Source organism: Balearica regulorum, chromosome 2 (genome assembly GCF_011004875.1).
Source record: "Balearica regulorum gibbericeps isolate bBalReg1 chromosome 2, bBalReg1.pri, whole genome shotgun sequence".
Lineage (NCBI taxonomy): Eukaryota > Metazoa > Chordata > Aves > Gruiformes > Gruidae > Balearica > Balearica regulorum.
The window spans coordinates 121618766-121642199 of record NC_046185.1 but is presented as its reverse complement, the minus strand read 5'-3'; the positions used below and the strand labels follow the sequence as shown (position 1 = coordinate 121642199).

The 23434-nt window shown below is 38.7% G+C and overlaps 1 protein-coding gene across 1 annotated transcript in view; it reads left to right on the top strand.

Annotated features, from left to right (window-relative positions):
• Positions 1–23434, top strand: part of LOC142600673 (collagen alpha-4(VI) chain-like) — a 48170-nt gene that overhangs the window by 11481 nt on the left and 13255 nt on the right. Inside the window, 17 exon segments of the mRNA XM_075747041.1 lie at positions 1176–1229; positions 3376–3447; positions 3910–3936; positions 6368–6412; positions 6646–6699; positions 7417–7479; positions 8513–8578; positions 9697–9750; positions 10712–10747; positions 16140–16202; positions 17039–17101; positions 18001–18063; positions 19153–19215; positions 19659–19709; positions 22648–22683; positions 22805–22867; positions 23186–23248. Of these exon segments, the coding sequence (XP_075603156.1) occupies positions 1176–1229; positions 3376–3447; positions 3910–3936; positions 6368–6412; positions 6646–6699; positions 7417–7479; positions 8513–8578; positions 9697–9750; positions 10712–10747; positions 16140–16202; positions 17039–17101; positions 18001–18063; positions 19153–19215; positions 19659–19709; positions 22648–22683; positions 22805–22867; positions 23186–23248 (936 nt within the window).

Here is a 23434-nt window from a genome sequence, read left to right as displayed (position 1 = left end):
GGCTTATTAGCTATTGTGAATGAGAAACTTCCACCTGACAAGCTGAAAGTAGAAAATAATCCTTCTTCACTAGGTATGAGCCTGATCCTTTTGTGCCTCTGGGTTATTCCAAATACACTCTTCTATAAGTTTTTTCTGATCCAATACTAATGATCTAATTTACATTATTTCCTTTAAGATTTTATATTGTCTTTTAAGCCTTTTGAGCATTACAGATATCACCACTTCTACCGTGTGCTAGTAGTGACTTCATTATTAAGGGTTTTAGTATATGTAGTCTCCATCTGACTACTATTCCTTCCATTATTTCTACTTATTCCGGTAACATGCTAAGTAAATTATATCTGTAGTTCACACTCTTCAGTTATGTGGTTACAGTTAAATGAATTTTTGGTTATCTCTTAGCAAAAGTGTAGTCATCTAATATTTAATAAACCAATTTACTGATTTCTTCCATTACTCTTGTTGATTTTCTTACACCTTTCTGTTTTACTAAAATGTCTAGATTAATGTGCTTAGACAAAACAGTGTTCAGAATGTAGACATGGTTGTTTTGCAGGCAGACAGATGTGATGCCTGGGTTGTACAGCCTACAATTGTAAAACTATGTTTTTGCGGCACAAATTCGTGTCTCATTTTTGTTCATTTTCATCCCTAGAAATTCTGTTTGTTCTAGTTTCTGTATTCAAGTTTTTGCCCTGAGGGTATGAGATTTACATCACTTCAAATACAAAGTTGCAATATTCCTAAAAGTCTTTGTAAGGTATTGGAATATGTTTGTCCTAACAAGTTTTCAACTCATATTTTTCATTTCACCTTAGAATTTCATTACTGTATAATGCTTCCTTTTCCAAATCACTGAGGAAGGTATTTAATTTGACCAAATATCCCACTGAGCTTTGTTAACCCATCAGGCAGTTTTCTGAAATAACATACTGAAATTTTATATTGAACATTGTTTTTTGGTTTGTTTTTTTTTCCACAGCCATATCAAGTGCACAGGACTGTGCAGAGTATCTGTGTAAATGTAGTTGATGGAGCCTGCCCTCCTCAGCATAACCAGATTTAATTTTCAGGAAATGTTTCCTATCTCCATGTACAGAGTAATCTGATAGAAATGAACCCAGTGTGCTTGTAGAACAGTGTTACTTAGCTCGTAAGTTTCTGTTTTTCAGGGAAGTACAGGTTACAGAGGATCACCTGGCCATCCTGGTGAGGAAGGTGGGATTGTAAGTAAACACTATTCCTTCTTGCTAAGATGATGTTTGTTACGGCCTGAACCTGTCTGCACTTACACGTTAGCTCTGTGCTATCAATGTTAACCTCAAATACGTTTAAGCAACATGTATCTGAAGGTGAATATATGGACTTGATTCTCTGTGCATCTGCACCTCACCATAGTTAGTAATAACTTCTAATGCAGAAAAAGAATCAGTCAGAAAGAATCACACAACAGCAGCTTATGTGGCATATTTATGACTAACTCATATACTCATTTTTCGTGACAGACTGTACCAGATTCTGTGCTGATAGTTCTTATAGAAAAGGCCATCCCTTGCCTTCTTAGCATGAGTGAATACCGTAAGACTGGATAACAAATACAAATTTTGTATTGTGTTTTGGTGATTACCAAATCCTTTGCAGTGTGCTGTTCCTGACATAAAGTTCAACATAATGTGTGTAAGCCAAAGCCCAAGCAACTGGGAGTATTTCTTCCTCTTTTGCTGTCTAGAAACAAACAAAAATCCCATGAAGAATGAGACATAATTTCTTTAGCACCATAAGCAACAGAGCTAGGTTTACAACACTGCACCCATGACATGAATATTACTCCTAACTACAGGCGAGAAGCCTGCAAACCAAGAACCAGCCAAGGATTTCTCTCTGTATGTAGCTGTAAAATCCACATTGGAAATCACTGGCTGTAACTACTGGAGCAGTTTCCAAATAATTTATTTTTTTCAGGTAGCCTGATTTGCTGAACGATAGAATAAAATTCCATATAAGGAATTTCCAGAATAACTTTAAAATATTTATCTTGCTCAGGAATAGAACTATTTTCAGATCCTTTCAGATACAAATGTTACAATATAAGTAGGAATTAAAATTAAAATCCTGAGGGTTTTTAAAAATGAGAAACATTTTGAACACATTGAAAGGGGATGCCCAATATTTTTCACCACAGCATTTTGATTTGAAAGCTTCTAAATCTTTTTGGAGTGGTGAAGGGGTGAAAACACTTTTTAATTTCTTTTTGTATATGAAATTGAATTTCTACTTTTGACCTTCTGAGAATCTAGAATAATCTTCTGGAACAGGTAAGCTACAGAAGTCCTTTCTTCTGAGTTTTTTGGTCCCATTTTCCTTTTCTTTACTGTGGAACGATGAGAAGAAGCCACGCTCACACTTTCAGAAGCATGAAGCCTACAAGTTTGTAAATTTTCCTTGCTAAAGGTTAAACTTTTTTCCAGCCACAAGATAATGATTTGAAGAATCCAAAGCAGTTGAATGTAGTAAATATACAGCAGAAAGCAGACTGCTGATAATAGACTACAGAAGATGCCACAAGTAAAGGAGGTTGAGGAGATAATGCTGGACAGGTTTAGTTTATTGTGGTGTAGTACTCAGCTCAGGAATTAGTCTTAATGTTTCACATAGGCAATGCAGCCAGACCAAAATGCTTAAACTTCTGCTTTTCACATTGTGGTGTGGTTCTGTGGCACCATTGTCTAACTTAATCTAGAATGTGATCCATGTTGCTTTTTTAGAGAGACCATTCTTTAAACAGGGAAAAGGTCTTTGTTCTTCTGATCTAAGGCTCTGCAAGTTTGTCTTCTGTTTTGCATGGTAGTACAGGAGCTCTCATGTTTACTGTGTGTTCTCGTTTCATTTGTCATTGTTTACCTTTTTAGACAGCAATTTTAAGGGGATCTGCTGGGAGATGCTGCTCTCTTTCCTGGTTTGTGTTTGTGGTTTTGGTTTGTTTTGTTGGGTTTTTTTTTTCCCCCAGAGCTTCCTTCCTAACAAACTTGGAATAGAAATTTTCAGAGATCAGTGACTAGACAAAAGGCATTCAATATTCAATTAAAAACCAACTCACCAAAAGGCCTACCTGCAAGTACGGAGATTTCAGTTGGAGATTGGTAGTGCAGTCTAAAACATGGCATGAAAGTGAGAGCAGAGAACCAGGGTGCAACTCAAACTAGTAATTGACTGTTCTCTTATGGCCAGTATGAAAATTTCCAGGTGACTTCCATTTGTGTCCTTAGTGCAGTGAAAGGTGATATAATTCCATCTTGCTTTAATCTTATATGATGACTAAACCAGTAACCATCATTGTATGGATGAGTTTGAACATTCTCTTTTGTTTCTTAGGGGGAGAGAGGCCCAGTTGGTTTCAATGGGACTCAAGGAGACAGGGGATGTCCAGGTGCCAGAGGCCATAAGGCAAGTATGTCACTTTGAAGCATTTCTTAATTTTGTTTCCCACAAACCTCTTTTCTGTACTGTGGAAAAGTCCCCATAATGTCTTCTTGAAGCATGGATGAACAGAAAGATTCAGCTGTAAGAACAGCAGACAATTTTTGTGCTCTCTTTTTGGGAGGTACTTTGCGTAACAGAAGCACGGACAAATGGCTATGGAGTTTGCTGACTCAGCAACTTGTCCGTGACTTTTCCACTACCAACTTCAGACTGGCCTTAGGTAAAACTATAAAGCTTTACAGAACGTGGATGAAAATGAAGGCTGTACTATCTTCCCATAGGAAAGGAGTCAATCCTGTATGTGGCAGTAGGTACTATGAATACTGAGCCCAGCATGCCTCTACACAGCAAGCTTTTGTGCCCTGCTTCTCAAGCTCAAGAAAAACAGTTTCACCTAATTTCATCTATGTTCATTTTCAATTTTAGGGGACCAGAGGCTATAGAGGAAGTCAGGTATGTGTTTGTTTTTATGTGTGATCGATTTTCTTTGAGAAGAGTGTTTTGTTTCCTTGTAAGATGAAAATATCAAGGAAGGAAAACAGTGTAAAAACTTCATAGTATTTAATGTACTTTTGCTATGGTTGTATAATAATGGGTGTAAGTGTGAGCTGTTATCACATTATTAAAAACCAGCAGTCTTACTTGTATATTTAGCGTGGCTGCAGTCATAGTTGATTTTGTCTAATTGACAGGAAATTAATTTATTTATGGTCTGGTTTAATAATCTGTCAAGGTGGTAATTCTAGTCAGCTGATTCTCATATTCTAATTGTTGAGGAAGCAGAGCAGAAAGGGGGAAAAAGATTGGGACTAATATTTATTGTGCATTTGGACAGCATTTTCACTGAATCATTACTGATGCTTTTTCAATATCCAAACTTCTCTTCAGCTGTTTTTGTCATCCACTGATCATGCAACTCTGCTTATTTAACCTTTCAAACATGCCTGTTCGTCAAAAAGATGCTGTCACCAATTCATTAATAAAATGTGAAGCCTAGAAGACAATGATCTATAATGGCAATATTAGTTTCCAAGCTAGAGCAATTAAAATGGAATTCAAATGGTATTGAGTGCTTTGATACAAAACCACTCTAGAAAAGATTAGGAGCCTCAAAGACTTAAAAAATTATTTGCTTCCAAACCTGAGCAGCTCTACGCGTGAGCAAGTTTGGAGAGTGTTTCTGATACCTCAGCTCAATTTAAAGTACCGCTCTCTAGTGACTTTTTTTGTCCTCCTGTGTGCTTTTCTTCCCTTTTCGATTTTCTGCTCTGTTCCCTGAAGTAATTTGTCCTTTAAATATCGGAAACATCTGATTATAGAAGAGGAAGAGTGGTGATGATTTTGATCTATCCAAGTTGAATTGTACAGTAGGACTTATCAGGAGCACAAACTCCACTGAAATTCAATGAATATCTGAATGTCTTCGTTATGTTGTGTCATTATATCCGCTAATTTTATTTCAAGTAAAAATATGAAAATTTCAGCACATAAAAATGTGATTGAATACTGCTAACTTAGTAAGGTTGAGGCAGTTTGTTGAAGTCTGCAAGACATTTTAGTACAGCTGTTTGGAGGAAAAAAGGCAATACTGAGTATTTAATACTATGAAGTTGGGCTCAGGTTTTCTGAGGTAGGAAATGAGCGAGGGAAAAATTAAGACGAATAAAAATCATGATTGCTTACTTAGTGCTCAAAATTTTTCTGGAATACTTATTCAGTAAATTCTTGTTTGTGACATATTAATCTTACCAAAATGTACAGCTAGCTAATTTTCCTTTTAGTACGCACAAAAGCATTACAAAAATGAACAAAAATTTTCTTCAGAACTTTAACTAGGTGGGTTTGCAAAGTCAGTGTAGCATCAAAACCTACAAAGCAATCGTATCTGCAGTCTCTATCAGAGTGAGACTCCTGTTGGTTTAACTAGCATTTACAACATGCTCTTGTGCCACTTTCAGTGATTTGTTGAATATCCTTTCACTTTCAGGGTAGTGGTCTCTGCTAAGTTCATTTCTTACTAGAAATAAAAACATCGCAATTAATTCCTTCATTTTTATCCTGGTAAAGAAGGATGGAAGAAGCACTTCAAAATATACTTTAAAAATTGAGTGTGTTATTTGGGCAGGTTTGAAACTTTGTGGAACGTACATAAATGAAATAAGGTTCTCACCATTATAACTCCATTCAGAAGCCTCACTCATTGCAAACACCCTAAGGTTGGGATGGGTGTTTTGTGAAAAAATGGCTTCTCTGAATGGTTGCAATATGGTGATTTGGTTTTGCAGACAAAAGGGAAGAGCAGTGTGTGTTTGAATAGGAATGTGACTGCTGTTTATGTAGCAGGCATCACATTGCTGAAACAGTAATGAAGTTTCTTTAACAAGTCCTAAAGCCTAAGATCAGTATTCTGTAATTGTTTTTATCATGGTTATTCTTTCTAGCTTTTCAATACACTGTTCACAGTATAAAATGACTAAAAAAACCCAAACAAACAAATCACAATACACACATATATAATGGTTGACACCAGAATTACAGGATTATCAGCATGTCAGATCAGATACTAGTAGTTATATTTTGGAATATATCTAGATTTTGAAAGTGCTACAGTTGGGAAAAAGATTTGAAAACAAACAGATGGAAAAGTAGATCTATAGTTTTAATAACCATTGTTCTTATTAAGTGTTCTTAACTATGAATTGATTTAAAAGTAAATAATACATTAAAAATCTGAATTATTAATTCCTATTTATAATTATTCTTGCTAGCCATTGAAAACAAATATTCCAAAAATAGGGTGAATACTTTTTTCTTTGCTCAAAGAGGCAAGTGGATTGAAGTGGATTGATACTAATAGGTTGGGTTTTTTTGCTTATTGCTACAGGGTGAACATGGTGAAAGTGGATTTGATGGCACTAATGGAGAGCAGGTAATCATTCCTTTAAATGCACAGTGCAATTAGACACCTATTTCAGGATTCAAAAGTACAGATTTTTGTACCTTTGAATGGACTTTAAACCTTAACAGAAATTCTGTTGTTTAGTATTTAGAGTTGCATATCTGATTGAAGTTGAATTCTGACAGACAAAATTTGGGAACTACTTTTACCAGAAAGAACAACCAGTAATTTTTTTCTTCTTTCTTCCCCCTTTGTGAGTCTAGGGAGAACATGGATTTCCTGGACCTTCTGGAGAAAAAGGCAACACAGGAAAACGGGTGAAGTATCTTTTATAATAATGTTTAGATTTCATGGAAACATCTTTCCAAAGTGTAATGCTATCTGTAATGCCTTGTGAGTTGTTTTTAATAGCTGCCTGTTCTCTGATATGATGTGGCTCCTGCTGTAAATCAGTGTAGCTCCATTGACTTAAACAGATCTGTGTTCTCTTAGAATCATAGAATGGTTTGGGTTGGAAGGGACCTCAAATTTCATCTAATTTCAATGCCCCTGCCATGGGCAGGGACACCCTCCACTAGACCAGGTTGCCCAAAGCCTCATCCAACCTGGCCTTAAACACTTCCAGGGATGGGGCCTGCACAACCTCTCTGGGCAACCTGTTCCAGTGCCTCACCACTCTAATAGTAAAGAATTTCTTCCTAATATCTAATCTAAATCTACCCTCTTTTAGTTTAAACCCATTACTCCTTGTCCTGTCACTACACTCCCCGATAAACAGTCCCTCACCATCTTTCCTGTAGGCCCCTTTTAGGTACTGGTAAGCCACAATTAGATCTCCCCGGGGCCTCCTCTTCTCCAGGCTGAACAACCCCAACTATCTCAGCCTGTCCTCACAGGAGAGGTGCTCCAGCCCTCTGATCATCTTCGTGGCCTTCCTCTGGACTTGCTCCAACTGGCTCTTATCTGGCCTTCCTCTACCACAGATACTATTTCTACCTGTATCTGAATTGTTTGTGCTCTTTTTATTAATTTAGGGCAGAAAAGGCCCCAGAGGAGATCCAGGTGAACGAGGAGAATCTGGTCTAAGAGGAGATCATGTAAGTGTATTCCTTCATTTTTGTTAGGTTGCACTGATTTGTGCCTGGATTTTGTGATGGAGCTGCCTGAAATATAAGTGATTTGAAGAGGTTTTCACAATCCTAGATGATGTAGTACTCTGCAAGAAGTTTGGCATATTCCAGGAGACCTGAACTCTTCAGATGCAGATGGACTGATGTGTTTTGATATGTTGCTTTGAAGCAGGTGTTTAAGCCTCAGGTCTCCTGCTTGTTCCTTGTGTTTTTCTTCTATTTATTTGTTTGTTTTTACCATGGGCTACATAACTTCTTTTGTAGCTACTTAGTCCTCTCTGGTGGTTCCCACTCTACAAAGGAATTTCTGGATCACTTGAAAACCCTGTGCACTGACTTTTTGTTAGCAATTTATAATGACGCAAAGGCAAGTTACTTCTTCATGCTGACATTTTTTTCCTTGCATGCTCCAGAGCCCTATATAAACGCAGTCCCTGAGGACTAAAATTTCAGTGGAGACACCACACTCCTTGTATCACAACTTTAAGTCTTCTCACGCGTATTTCAAAGACCTTTGTTCCAAACAGTGAAATATAATGTTGACTTCTGTCTTCTAATGCTTGTAAAAAAAAAAAAAAATAAAAACCCCAGGTGTCATGGTAAGTTGCCTCTTTGAGAGATCAGGATTTCACTCGTGTCTAACATTAAGTGGCTAAATGGAACTCCATTCTAGTGTAACTCCATCTGAAACTCAGTAATGAATTATGATCTTAACTCAATTAACTATACCCAAACAACCAGAACAGCTTCGCATTTTCAGGGTTTAATTTGTTGCCCATCAGTAATATTTCTTTTCATCTCTTTGCAAAAGAAACTTGTGGACTTTGCAGCATTGCCTATATAGTGTTCTTACAAGCATCTTCATTTAAAATAGCCTTTGTATATCTTGTTGGCTCTAGTGACAAATCTCATTAATCCTATTTCCATATCCTGCCTCTGTAAACAGAGTAATAACAGTGTGGTCACTGAAGATGCTGAGCTTTCTGCTTAACTTTTCCAGGGAGATCCTGGGACTAACAATAATGTTCCTGGTCCTAAGGGTGAAAAGGGAAACCCAGCACAGCAGGTAAGCAAGTAGCTCTATATTACAGAGAGAGGATTTGCATTCTTGCTAAGTTCTGTTGGCTGTCCAGTGACTAGGAAGCTCTTTTATTTTGTATTTTGCCTTTAGTGTATGTCTGCCACACAGAAAGCTTTGAGAGTGCTTGATACTGTAAAAAAGAAAAAAAAGTTTAAAAGGTTAACAAAGACGATGGAAATATTCTCATAATATAGAGCTAAGGGAAGATAGGGATTTAGTATAAGTACATTATTGTACCACAAATTTACATCACCAACCTGAGAGGCTTCTAGTAATGGATTGCAAGGATGCTGTTAAAAACCATGCTGGGAAAAACACATTCGGTAGCAACAAGCTGTACTCATTTTACTATGTAAATGCTATTTCCTCAGGGTGGTCAATAAACTCCATTTTGGCCCATATCTAGAATATAAGAGCTGGGATATGTGCTTATATAGTGATGTCTGAATTTTTGAGGTGTGTTTGAGCAATACTGCAAGAAAAGAAACATAGCAGAAAAGCACAGCCCATTTTACCATTGCACTTTGTTTGGAAAAATTAAGAAAAGATGATAAGTAGTTGGACAGTAGTATATAAGTGATGGTGGATGAAAGCTTAAGAGGGGAGAACTAGCAACATGTGAGAAAAATCCTCTATTTTAGAAGTTTGATTCTATCTGAACAAGTAGGGTTGTGTGCACATGTTCAGACACGTGTGTGTGCATGTATGGCTATGTAGTATGCTGAAAGCACTAGAAAAACTGAGAGGGTAACTCTTTGGAGGATAATTGTGTTTTGGTGACTTTGGAAACAAACCTCATCAAACTTTCTCATCTTAAGAAGTCCAACTGGAAGACTGAAGTCAACAAAAATGATTTCACAAAAGCCTAGACCAGGTATCAGCTGTTAGTAACTGATGGATTGAAAATCCAAAGCAAGCACGATCTCTCTGGTTTATAATTTTTGATTGTAAATGATTTGCAGAAAACAAGAATCAGCATTTACTGTGATACAACTGATTGCAGTGAAATTACTTAGGAGAAGAAACAAAGGAAGAACATATAAAGAAGTGAAAGTACAAGAAAAAGAGTATTTAAAGAGTTTGTTCATTACTTTGTTTTGCAGGGAGATCCAGGACCGCATGGACTCCAAGGAGAGCAGGGTGATGCTGGCCCTGATGTAAGACTAGTAATCAATGCAGGGTAGAAGTAACTGATAACAAGATACAACAGGGTTCCCATTGAGAAAACCAATTTTTCTCTTCTTCCTTTTATTGCACTCTTAAAATCCCTGAAATGAGAGGGAACAAAAATGTTCCAAAATTTTCACAATGAAACATATTTGGCTTCAAATTTAGTAGCTTATGTGTATTGCAATGTGTTTTGGGTTTTTTTTTTTTAATCAGGAATTTGCTGTCCCATTAATTTCAGGTCTGATTGATGTGAAGTCACAAGCCTTAAACTCAATGCAACCTTTTCTATGAGCCTTAATTGGCTCATGATTTCACCATAGATGAATCTATCCCTTCTTCCTCACTGTGACTGCAAGTTCCATATGCCTGTTCAAGCCTATGTATAAACTCACTGTCAGCTGAGCTGCTCTTTTTAATCTGCTGGAGATGGGAACTTATAAAAGGCACCTCTTCTAGTCTGTCAGAAGGGTGCCTGATGCCAGAGTCTGGAATGATGATCACTCCTCAGTCAAGCTGCAGAAACATCCTAAGGGCCTCTAGTGATGTGAGGTTTAACAGTAACATTCACTAGTGCTGCTGAGCAGCGTGCAGCGGGAAGCGATGCAGACCTCTTAGCTCAGAAGGAGAGAAGATGGCTCTTGTTCTCTTTATTGTAGCCACAGGCCAGCTGACTGGGAAGATGTTTTCCAGAATTTTGTTGAGATACCTTCCTTCTGCATTCGCTAAGGGTCTAAAGCCTTTTTTTTTTAAAAACAAAAACAAAAACCAAACTTATGTAGGAATTTGTCCCAAATCCACTCTTTTCTCTTTTTTACCTTAAACCTTTCTTTGGAAATAATCTCTGTTTTCTATAAACCATATTTTATTTGATTGGATGTACAATGTATTTTATTATAAGCTATTCTTCTCAGTGTTATGGATGTAATCTCTCATGCCGCTCCTTCCTAGGGTGCAGCAGGTCGAAGAGGCCCTCCAGGTATCAAGGTGAGTCAGTGACACTGCTGCTACCTATCTATATGCAGCTACATGTCCAGCCTCAGCGTTTGCTCCTCTTAAGGGAGAAATTTCAGTGTGATCCAAGACCCAAGTGTTTGACAATCAAAAGCCTATTCCAAGACTTTGGATCTCAGGTGGATGTACCAGAGGCCCTCCTGACTTGAAGAATTTAGAATTGGAAAGAAGCTTTCATTGAAATAAAAGTACAGTTGCTTTTATTAGTAACACAAATGTGGGAACATAAATAGAGAAGAGACCGTCGCTAAAGATGAGAGGAATGAGTAATTGGGCTACATTCCTGCAGCGTAAGGCCAAAAGTCTGATTTTTTTTTCCTCCTTTGCTGCATGCACATAGATATATGCATGATGTGCATAATGCAGCAGAGACAAAATTAAGGCAAGTTCTAAATATTGCTTTACTAAAACATAAACATTACAGAATGTTAACTGCAGCTCTGAAAATTGGCTCAAAGCATATAAAAGAATCAACATTTTGAAAACAATTTAATTTCCCAAGTAGATATCTAAGAGAATATAGTGTAGTTTGAATGTTTGTATGGGATGTAAGGAATAGGTCAACCACAGTGCATGCTGACTGATTGTTCCAGAAAGATCATCTGGTGGAAAATTCTCTCATGTCTTTGTTAGGTGGTAGCCCTGATTTTCCTAGGCCTATACCCCATGGAGCCACAATGAAAGGAAACTTTCCTGAGATGTAATTGGTAAAGACATCGCTGCCATTCTCTTAAATGAAGTTTTAGATAATGTTCTTGGAAAAGAAAGCTTGTTTGTCCCAGGGTATAAATTACAAAATACAGTTATCAAAGCAAATCTAAAAGCAGCTATATTCAAGAGTGGATTAGTGCAAGTAAAGGTTCAATTCTAGGAACCTGAGAAGACCAATTTTTTTTTTTTTTTTTTTTGTAGGACAGGGTACACATTTTCCTTTGTCCATCACCCTAGCAGGAGTCTATAAGAACATCTAAACCCATGACTCCCTGTTGTGGTTTTACCCCAGCCAGCAGCTGAGCACTACGCGGCCGCTCGCTCACTCCCCCCCCATCCTCTTCCCCAAGCTCCTTATAAACTGAGCATGATGTCATATGGTATGGAATATCCCTTTGATCAATTTGGGTCAGCTGTCCTGTCTGTGTCCCCTCCCAACTTCTTGTGCACCCCCAGCCATCCTGCTGCAGGGTGGTGTGAGAAGCAGAAAAGGCCTTGACTCTGTGTAAGCACTGCTCAACAACAACAGGTCCATATAACAAAAACATGGCTATATTGTCAACACTGTTTCCAGCACAAATCCAAAACATAGCCCCATACTAGCTACTGTGAAGAAAATTAACCCTCTCAGCTGAAACCAGGACACTCCCATACATCTGCTTGCAAGTATAGGTTATATGATCATTCCAGGAAGCACATTGCTCTAGCACAAGTAGTTCACATTTGACCGGATCTCTCTGCAGAGTTGCTAACACATAAGGAAGATGGTATATGCCTTGGTATAGCATTTCCCCTTTATCTTAGTGCATATAAACCCAGGGAAACATTTCGTGTATGACGCTGTCAGTACCTGCAGGATGGAATATGTCTTGAAGTTCTGCCTTGTGTTGGAGTCTGGGGAATGGGCAGAGTTGTAGCTTCTGAATAAATGTGCAAACCAGCATTTTGAGTAGAGGTTGTTCTATGCAACTCTTCACTCATAAGCATGGTCAGGGCAAAATTCAGAGCAGCTTTTCCCCATCTCTTCTTTGCAAGTCATACTCATGCAATTCCATTTGCAGTCCCAGTATCAGAGGAGACAGGATGAAGTGCATGCACTCTGTCTCAGTCCTCAAGTAGCGATTGTTTCAAAGTCTGTGCCAAAGCCCCATTTCCTTTATCAAAGTTCACAATATGAAGGTACATAACCTGTACAAAACATGCTGTTAGAGGACACCTGGTAACAGTTTGTTCAGTTTGATATGTTTCTCATGTTTTTAATTGTGGGTGCAGTATGTAAATTGAAGTGCTTGCTGTGTTCTTAATTTGGCAAAAGGTTTGTCATTTTTCATTAAACTTTTTCATTGATTGAGGGCTTTTTGGGCAACAGCAACAAGCATTTACACTTGAAGGCCAAGTGTAAAACATTGTCCTGGTTTCAGGTAAAACCATGACAAACATTAATAAATAACAGTGAGAATAACCGTAATGATGCAGTATAGAACATCAGTTTCAGCAAAGGAAAAAGGCTGCTGGGAGAGGTGGGGTGTCAATTATGGTAGTAATATTTCTTCAGCAGCACAGTGTTTGATTTGGCTCTCATTTCCGGGCTTCTTGTTCCTCTCCTGTTGAGAAGAACAGAGTTTTGCTATGCCTTTATTACTCTCTTCCTGTGTGCTGCAGCTGGGTAACACAGATTTTTTTTACATTTAAGCTGATTCAAATTAATTTTTCACTGGGAAATTACAGTCAGAAGTGTGAGTCCTGCAAGTTTCCCCAAACTACAATCCAGTCACAGCCCTGCTTCATACAATCTACAGGTAGGCCTTGTGCTAAAACCTCTGCCCCACCTGGTTTCTGAAAATCCCAATTTGGACTTCACTGCAAGAATCCAGAATTTTCACTGTCTGAGGTATCACAGATAGGGATAGATTCTGGAAGATCTGGATACTATCCGCTAGTAGGGGGAAAGCACCATGCTTTGGCTACTCACAGGGACCAGTGTGGCTTGAAAGAATATGAGCATTTTACAGTTACCGTTTCCTATTTCTGTGTCAGAAATTCTTTACAGGGTTTATGCAGACATTTTAGATTAAAATATGGAACAATATTCAGCAAGCCTTCTTCCTAATTATTCCAGTTCTTGCTTAATAGCTCAGAAATCAATTTCTTAAGTAATTATGTAACTTTGTGCTTTCTTTTTTTTTTCCTATTTGATTGATGCTGAACCCTGAAAATCTTTGTTTGCGTTTTTCTGTCAGGTAACAGCAGAAAGAAATAATCCAAGTGAGCTATGAGGGTAACAGGACAAAAATTGAAGTCTGTGGAAATGGATTTGTAGCTTATCTTTGTTGTACTAACAAGCACAAGAACTCTGTTGTGGTTAGAAAATGGAAATGTTCAACTTGTTTAGTAAACTCAGAGAGTGCAGAATAAGTTGAACCTTTTGAGACAGCCCTTTTCATGTCCATGGGGGCCCCTTCCCCCAGTGATGAGGCCACCCTTTTGTAATTTGGTAGGGAACAAGAGAGATGACTGAACCTCACAGCAACAGAGAACTTCCAAACTGTTTTCATTTAAGTTCTTGATGACCAGTTTCAACTTCTAAAAGTATAATAAAAAACATTTGCATGGGTCAGTAGGCATTAAAAGCTAGGTCTCAACCTATGTTCAGAGCACTTTTTACACAGAGGTGTAAAAAGCAAATGACAAAGAGAATTACCCTCTTCTGTTTTCCACATCTGGAGGAACTAGATGAAACAGTAAACCCTGCAATATGACACTGGCATCCATCCTTGGGTGAGATGTTGGGTGTTGTGTCCTCCCACCATGATCTCTTGCATGGCAGGGTGTTGCAAAGCTGCCACAGGGCTCAGGTCTATCAGCATAAGGTATGACAACATCACTCTGCGTGCTTCCTGGTGTCCCTGGGCCAGGAAGCTGAACTCTGTAGTCCTAATGTTTGCAGGGTCTTCAAGGGCCCTTCAGCGGACCACAGGATCTGGCTCTGTAAGGAAATATGATATGGCCAGTCCTTCTGGAAGAGGAAGGTTTTGTGCTGGAATGGAATGGAAATGAATCCTTCTTTCAGATAAAGATAAATATTGGTGGTGACATATCAGGGACAAATAATTAGATTACAGGGAGTGAGCCATAATTCACTCAACTAACGCCTAAGGACTTGTACTGGGTTTAGCTGTTAATAAAAGGTACTGAACTAATATCCCTGTCAACAAAGTTGTTAACTTCCCTTGGAGTCAGCATGAACACAGCACTTTTCACCATATCCTGAAAAGGACAGTTACCCAGGACTTGTAGTTCAAATAATCTGTTGCTTTTTGTGGTAGAAGGGAGACTAACTTTTTGAAATAGTTTAAAAAATAAACACAGCTAGCCATTCTTAACAGTCAGAAGTAGTCAGCGGGGCAGAAGGAACAGAAGGTGCGGTGTAGCCTCAGAGAGGTGTTTGTCACAGACAAGAACAACATTGCAGTCTGTGTTCCAAAAGCAAAGCAAAATAGTGAAGGTGGAAAGGAGGATAAACTAAAGGAAAGCATGAGAGAGAGGAAAGAGGCAGGGGAAGAACAACTCTCTGGACTTGATTCAAAGTTAATTTAAGTAGCTGAAAACTTTCTTTAAGTTTTGGATTCTAGAATCCTAAGAAATTTGTCTATTTTCATTGCAGTCAGAGTGATTTTTGTGGAAATCTATTTCTGTTTGATTTTTTAGAGCTGGCATAAGCCTATAAGCCTGGTGTCAGTCTAGTAACTGATGTTCTGTTTTACAGTATTGTTACTCTGGCTACAAATAAGCTTGCTGAAATGTGCTGCTTTTTTTTTTGTGGGTTGTTTTTTGGGTGGTTTTTTTTTTTTGCTATTGTTATCTTTCATTTCATATATATAGTGGAGAATGAAAGTACAGCTTTTTGAGTGCAGTTTTCTTCAGGAGAGTCTTTCCAAACCAGCTGTTTCTGAGAATCGCCAAATGTATGTTTATAATATCTCCAGTGAAAGGAGATCTGCAAGGCCTGGAAAATCTTGGTGCTAATTATCAGCATTTTACTCAATCTAGCAGACAGCAAGTATTTCTTATGGATGTCAGCTAAACTGACTCACCCTTAGATGGCAACTTTATCCAGGTGGGACCTGGAGAAGTTTGGGGGTTTTGTCCTTCATCAAGGAAGATTTGATTTGCCTCACTGAGTAACCAGAGTGAAAGATGGGAAGTATAAAGATATCTACATCTAGGATGAATTATGAAGTCATGGTTCCCCCTCAGAGCAGTTCTCCATGGATAAGGGTGAAGAGGATCTGCCCTTGTGGCCTTGGCTTTATGACTTCTCATGGTCTCTGCAGTGGACAAAGACAAGGGTAATGCAGGAATATTGCTGAGACTGTGGTGTAAAATGCACTTAGCAAAATGCAAAGTAGATAGCACTGACCTCCTCGCGCTGCAGCTCATATATTCAGCACACCCCTGAAACAACAACAAAAAAAAGCTACTCGACTCTTGCTTTTTGAGTTTTCTTCAACAGGAATTTCAAGCTGCTTGGGAACATTGTGAAACATCCTATCAACTGATACTCTGTGCAGATATGATATTATCTGTTGATATACACATGACAGTTGTTAATTTGTTTGGTTTGGTTGCTTTTTTGTTGTTTTTGTTCTGGCAGGGTGAGCAAGGAGATCTGGGGGAAGCAGGTTACCCAGGAGACTCTGGTCTTCCAGGCTCACAGGTAGCTAAAAGAACTTCTGAGGGGTTTTTTTATGTTAGCTATGGAGAAGATGAGTTGTCAGTCTTGATCTTTTGTTTTTATTTTGGAATATGTTGTTTATTTTAACTAATGAATATTATGAGTAAGATTCTTTTCTGGCAAATCTCCTCTGTAACTCTGGGGAATCAAATGTGATGAGTTTCTTTTTCAGTTTATGTGGGTGCAGCTTCTAGTGAAATCAAAAAAGGAAAGTGAATAGCAGAAATAAGTAATTTAACCAACACATTTCTAGCTTACAGGATATTAACAAGCAGATGTCTTCAAAAAGAATTAATTAGAAATTGCTAGCCATAAGTACATAAAATCTATTGCGTTTTTTAATGTACTGTATTTCCAGGGTGCCTTGAAACTATGAAAAAGATATACTGATTGACAAAACCAATGAGGAAAGCTTTGTGTTTTAAAAATTTACTTTGTGGAGTCATTCTGAATTACGCTGGTAGACTGCTTACAGTAGCTGCTAGTTTTAAGATGCTCTTAGATGCTCTAAAGATAATCTTAACTTTAAATTTTAGGATGCAGGCATCTGGAGAAAGTGTGGCTAGTTGATAGCAGGTTGCTTATGGCTCCTTTGGTATCTTAGACACCACTGTGGCTCTCTGAATATGGCCTTCAGGCAGTGACCATCTCAGCTGCTTCACACAGGCAAATCCTTACAATCAAACAGCCAGAAGTTTCACCTGTGCATTAAGGCTTGTGAAACAGGCACTTGGATTTTGGTCATTACAGCAATCAAATCTTGACTGAAAGCCTGTCAACGTTGAACTGACTTTTTTTCAATGGCTTTTTTACATGAGGGCCCAAGAGGAGTACAAGGGATCAGAGGACCTCCAGGACCACAAGGCATGCCAGGCCCTATGGTGAGCTTTAAACGATTTATTACTGCTGTACACATTACAGCTTTTTGTTCTCAGTGTTGATGTTATTCTTATAAAGAGTTTTTAAAAACTTATAGAAAGAAGAAACTGAAGATTTTTCAGTATAGTACTTAAGGAAACTGATTCGCAGCCTCATATGATAAAGTAACAGCCTTGAAAATAAGTTTAGGTGGGTGAATAGGAAGTGAACTTCAGTTTTACCAAGCTTTTGCATGATTGCAATGAAAAACCTTAGCTCTAGATCCCGCTCTCATTTCTATAGTATAAGGACTAACAACATGGCTTGCGGCATGTGTAAATACAGATGTACAGCAATGTAGTTGAGGGCAAAGTTAGATAATGGTCAGTGGTTTCATTGAAGTGTGGCCTGTGAGATGTAATGCTAGGGTATGATGAGGTTGTAACTATTGAGCACTGCCTGCTGATCTTCTCACTTGCGTGATGCTGTTGATTTTGGGGGTTCTTAGTCTGGAATGACACCAGCGCAACTCAGGACTGGAATGTCCTACTCTGTCAGCCTTGGGCATCTGCTTCAGTCATGTAATGATGCTCATGCTTACACACCCATTTGTATATGTGTATGTATATATTCATATTGTTTGTGCACATATGTGTGTATTCACTAGGTATCTGTGTAGATAGAAAATAACATTCATGTCATACTTAATGGTATTTTGAGAATTTTAAAGCAGTTGTACAGAAAAGGGGAAATAACTGGAATGATAGCTTGACTAGTAACTCCTAATGCGGTCCTCAAAAGCCTGTTAATATGCTAATACTTATACTAATTCTGTAATAATTTCAAGTGACAATGAATCCTTGAGTGCAATGAGCCCTTGAGTCTTCATTGTGCACCTTTTAACTGATACTTCTGATTACAGGCTAGTCTGGGGGCCCCAGGTTCACCTGGCTCTGTTGGGAAGTTAGGTGCAAGAGGAGCAAAGGTAAAGATTTTTAAGGTACTTAATTGCAGCAATCTAACAGCATCATATATTCAAGAATCTGACTGAAGAAGCATGAACTAGGACTTGTGTTGTTCCTATGGAACATGTGAAGAATGTTAAGTTTTATAGACATTTTTAGATTGCATGGGAAGGCAAGTGATGTGTTCAAGGTAATCTTACAGGTGTCAGAGCTATACTAAGAAGTTTTTAATGTTGACATGACTGCTGTTCTAGTTGTAATGTTATCCCTTACTTTCCTTTATTTATTCCTTTCTCATTAATGTGCGTTGATATGGGAGCCTTACTTTATTAAATAAAAATAACTCATTTTAGTTGGTGTTGCATCTCTGGATATAAGAGGCATAAGTAATACCAGTTAGCTAAACCTTTCAGTCTCTTTGAAGATTTATTACATTCAGTGTATTATTACACAGGGAGGTATCAGAAGGTATCAGTGACAGGGAGGTATCAGAAGGTCAAAGTGCTACTATGAGAAGAGTCACTCTGTGAAAACGTACAGTGAAAAAGTAACAAAAATTGGGAAGAAATATAGGGATTGAATCTATCATACATTCCATTTTCTCAGTCTGACTTTGTGCTGTTTAATATTGGGATTCTTGTTAGAAGAAAGTTCATTAAGAAAGTGAAAACCAAAAAAGGAACTGAAGGAAAAAAACCCCAAACTTGCAAGAGGACTAAGAGCACAGTGCAGACAGCCTGCCTGAGAAATATTGTCTGCTACCAACAGATGCTTCAGGCTGGTAGAATTCCAGGCTGTGTCCTGTTACCATTAATATAACTTTTTCCAGAAAACACTCTTTTCACTGGTAATTCTGTATAACAATGTGAGTTTTATTGAATGAAGGCCTTTGGGGTTTAGCTGCACAAATGCTCGGCTTATTTTGATTTGCCAGGTACTTTCCAGTTCCACCCCAAGGAACCTTCCATGAAACATGGTCTGTAATGGAATGCTTTTGAGTAGTCTATAAAATGTATAAACAAACTTCAGTCTAGCAGACAAGTTTACATTTCAGAAAGAATTCTCCTGAATGACCCAAACTAATGCCTTTTATGTTGCAATTATAACAGGGTGAACCTGGTGACCCTGGAGAGAAGGGCACAGTGGGACCAGCTGGACAGAGAGGCATGCCTGTGAGTCTTTCTGCTCTAATTCAGGGCCCCTGTAGTTTGATACCCATCCATCTGAATCAGTACAGTTTATTCTCTTCTATTTTCTCTATTTCATACAATTAAAATTATTTCATATTTGGATCTCGGTTTCCTTATGGATACTAGGTTCCTTATGGGCTAGAGAGAATACCTTTCCCCTCACATTCTCTAGGAGAGAGAGAGAATATGCTAGAGGTAGGGCACACAGTGGAGAGGAACTGTGGCCTTAATTCTTGTTTTCTTTCTGCAGATTTTGCCACCATTTGCTACTGGTTTTAGACTGTGTTGTGATAGCTCGCCCCACTTCATCAGTCTTAACAGCCTGGGCACCTCATTGTAATGGGAGATCTCTATTCCAAAATGGAATTGGATGTGAACCTAGTCCTCTATTAAAAGCTAACTCATGATATAATCAATCTATGCAGGGCATGGATGGCAGAGATGCCTATGGTCCTGAAGGAAGCAAAGGAGCAAAGGTGAGTGCTTTGAGTCAGGATGTCTCACAGTCTCCATTTTGCAATGCCATATCAAACATGACCATCCATATTTGATTCAAAAGAAATTTAAGACATGGCCACAGTGCATTTCTGAGGTTCAGTAAGAGGCTGTCCCTACTTACCCACAACTATCCTTGTGAGAAATTCTGCTATAGGATATTCTTTTGAGAATCACACTCTCTTACTCTTTCCCTTGATATGTGTATGTGTGTGTATGGATATGGGAGATTGAGCTGCTTGGAGTACACAGTACTTTCTCCCCAATTCAGTCTGCTTGACTAGCCACTCTTGTTGGCAAGTATTGGTGAACCAGCCACCTTGGACTCTTTATAATTTTTTTCTTCTTTCAGAGGAGGGATTCCTTGATCACCAAGGTGTGGGTGATACTCTCCAAACATCCTTGTTGTTTTAATGTGAAGTATTCTTCCTTGTGCTCCAGTAGTCAACAATAAGATCTGAGGATTAACCTCTGGATTGCTACCTATTTAGAAATTCTTATAATTCCTTTCACAGCCCTGAAAAAAAGAGCAGTGAAATGCCTACCTCTCTAAAAACATAGAAGAATCCAGCTAAAATGAAAAGTATACAGAAAGGATGAAGTCAAAATCATGATACCAGTGGCACCAATGGGTCAATCTGTGACCAAAATGGTCAGGATGTTGGAAACAGCTGCAGTCCTCCTTTCAAAGAGCTTTTGTGGTGTTACCATACTGGTCCTTTCGATTGCTTGTGAAACAGAAGTGGTCCAATAGATCTTGCTGGACGCACATCTGTTTCACTCGCTCTTTTTGTGGGAGAAGCAGGGTGCTGCAGAAGCTGCAGAAAAGATAGGAAAGGCTTCCCAGGAGCCTCTCCAACTGATGAGCTCCTTTTCCTAAAATGGCTTTTTATTAACATGACTCTGGATGCTTCTTATTATCCAACCTCTTTTCTTACCTTCTTAGCCAGAGCAATTTCCTTTTATGGGAGAGTTTCACAGGTTACACATATGTTATATGCAAGACTAGTTCTTTTAATCTCTTGGAATCTCCCACTTTTTCGTTTCAGGGAACATCCTCCTTGTTACAAGAAATGAGGAGGAAAGGTTTTTGCTAAATCTTCTTGTCAATATTCAATGTTTTAAAGGATTGACTTAAAGCCCTTCTTATACACTGATGTGTCTGCCCAAGGTTTGGCAGGGTCTGAATTAAAGCAATTAATAAAACAAACAAAAAGTTCATCTCAGAATAGTGATCCAGAAAGAGTTGGTTTCCCCTGATAGGTAAGAGAACAGCCAGTAGTATAGGTTTTACTTAAGGTTGCTATTAATTACACAGGTTCACAGTCACATTACACTCTCTTAGGTGCATGTAATTCTAGAAATCTGCATGTAATTTTCAGAAATTGTGGGATAAAAATCATATGATGTTTGACAGGCATCTCCACTTTCGTGGGAGCGAACTCTTAAAACAAGGACATACATAAGTAGTGTGAATTCTGATAGTTATTGTAATGTCAAGGAAAGATGCACTTCAATTCTGATTGGTCCTTGTGAGAGTTCTTATATTTCTCATACACAAGCAAAGAACACACAGAAAGCTGAAGTAACTGAAAACAATTAAGGAAGTGAGTTCTAATATGCCAACAAAATATTATAGTATCACTGTTCAGTATTGAGAGTACAACATTTTGAAACTGCATTCAAATACTGAGTTCTGAATGTTATGATCACTGTACATGAATTCCACTGTATCTTATAGGAGGCCTAAATAAGTTTTAGTAAAACACTTATTTGAGAGACGGAATAGAATCACAGAATGGTTTGGGTTCGAAGGCACCTTAAAGATCATCTAGTTCCAACCCCCCTGCCATGGGCAGGGACACCCTCCACTAGGGTGCCCAAAGCCCCATCCAACCTGGCCTTGAACACTTCCAGGGAGAGGGCCTCCACAACTTCTGTGGGCAATCTGTTCCAGTGCCTCACCACCCTCACAGTAAAGAATTTCTTCCTTATATCTAACCTAAATCTACTCTCTTTCCCAGTTTAAAACCATTACCCCTTGTCCTATCAGTACATGCCCTTGTAAAAAGCCCCTCCCCAGCTTTCTTGTAGGCTCTCTTAGGTACTGGAAGGCTGCTATAAGGTCTCCCCAGAGCCTTCTCTTCTCCAGGCTGAACAACCTCAACTATCTCAGCCTGTCTTCATAGGAGACGTGCTCCAGCCCTCTGATCATCTTTGTGGCCCTCTAGACTTCCAGCAGGTTCATGTCCATGTTGGGGGCCCCAGAGCCGAACACAGTACTCCAGGTGGGGTCTCACAAGAGCAGAGTAGTGGGGGAGGGTCACCTCCCTTGATCTGCTGGTCACGCCTCTTTTGATGCAGCCCAGGATACAGTTAGCTTTCTGGGCTGCAAGCGCACATTGCCGGCTCACGTTGAGCTTCTTATCCACCAACACCCCCAAGTCCTTCTCCTCAAGGCTGCTTTCCATCCGTTCTCCGCCCAGCCTATATCCATGTCTGGGATTGCCCCAACTCGTGTGCAAGACCTTGCATTTGGCCTTGTTGAACTTCATGCGGTTCACATGGGCCCACCTGTTGAAGTCTGTCAAAGTCCCTCTGAATGGCATCCCTTCCCTCCAGCATGTCGACCGCACCACACAGCTTGGTGTCATTGGCAAACTTGCTGAGGGTGCACTCACTGATTTTTATTCTTGAAAATTCAGGAACTGCTGGAAACTTTAAAAATGCTCTTCTTTTAGATAAACAAGGTGTTAATCTAAAATGGCATAATTTGAGACCAGAGTAATAGCCACTGTTACTTGAATGAGATGGAATGCTAAGAATAGTTTTGAAATTCTTTTTTGTTTAAAGACATCAAATACTAAGCAGATCACAAATTTTTAGATTTTATGAAGCCTTTGTCCTTTGTTTTGGTAGGGAGAATCTGGATTCATAGGATATCCTGGTCCAGAGGTATGATTAAATGGGCATGTTTGCTTTCTTTATGTCTTGTTTTACATTATTCTTGTTTGGAAGTAGTTATCTGTATGTCTGTCTTCTTTCCTATAAAGTTCTGGATTTCATTAATTTTCAGGGAGAAGATGGAGACCCAGGCATTCCAGGAGCTGAAGGACCCAAAGGAGTTAGGGGTAGAAGAGTAAGAATGATAAATCTGTTAGCTCTGTGAAGAGTTCCATAAATAAAGCCCTTATATCTTAAGTGTTTCCTCACCAAAAATTTTTGAAATTGGTTCCCACTCTGATCTTTTTTTGCCATATCCTAGGCAAGAGGTCTTGAGAGAATGCAGGTCTAAGTCTTTAGAGGTGTTTCTTGCTAATAATTCTTAGGGGTAGCAGTCTATCTTTATGTAAATGCAGGATCCAACTCACAATATAGTTATAAAGGTTTTTCTCTGCTGAAATTCTGCATCTGTGTGTGTAGTTATAAAGAATAAAACTTGTATTTCTAATTGTAGGGTAATGCTGGCACATCAGGTTCCCTTGGAGATCCAGGAGACCAAGGGCCATCAGGACCTATGGTAATATATTTTTATTTAAAAACCCCCCACTCTTAAATTGCTCTTAAACTTGCTATTAGATTAATGGAATATTTAATAAAGTTTCATCTGGTAAACTATGCTTAATCAGCCTGACAGTTGTACAGAGTTACGTTTTGCCTGTGGATGTCTATGCGCAAGGGTACCTGCTCTTGGAAATGGAACTGC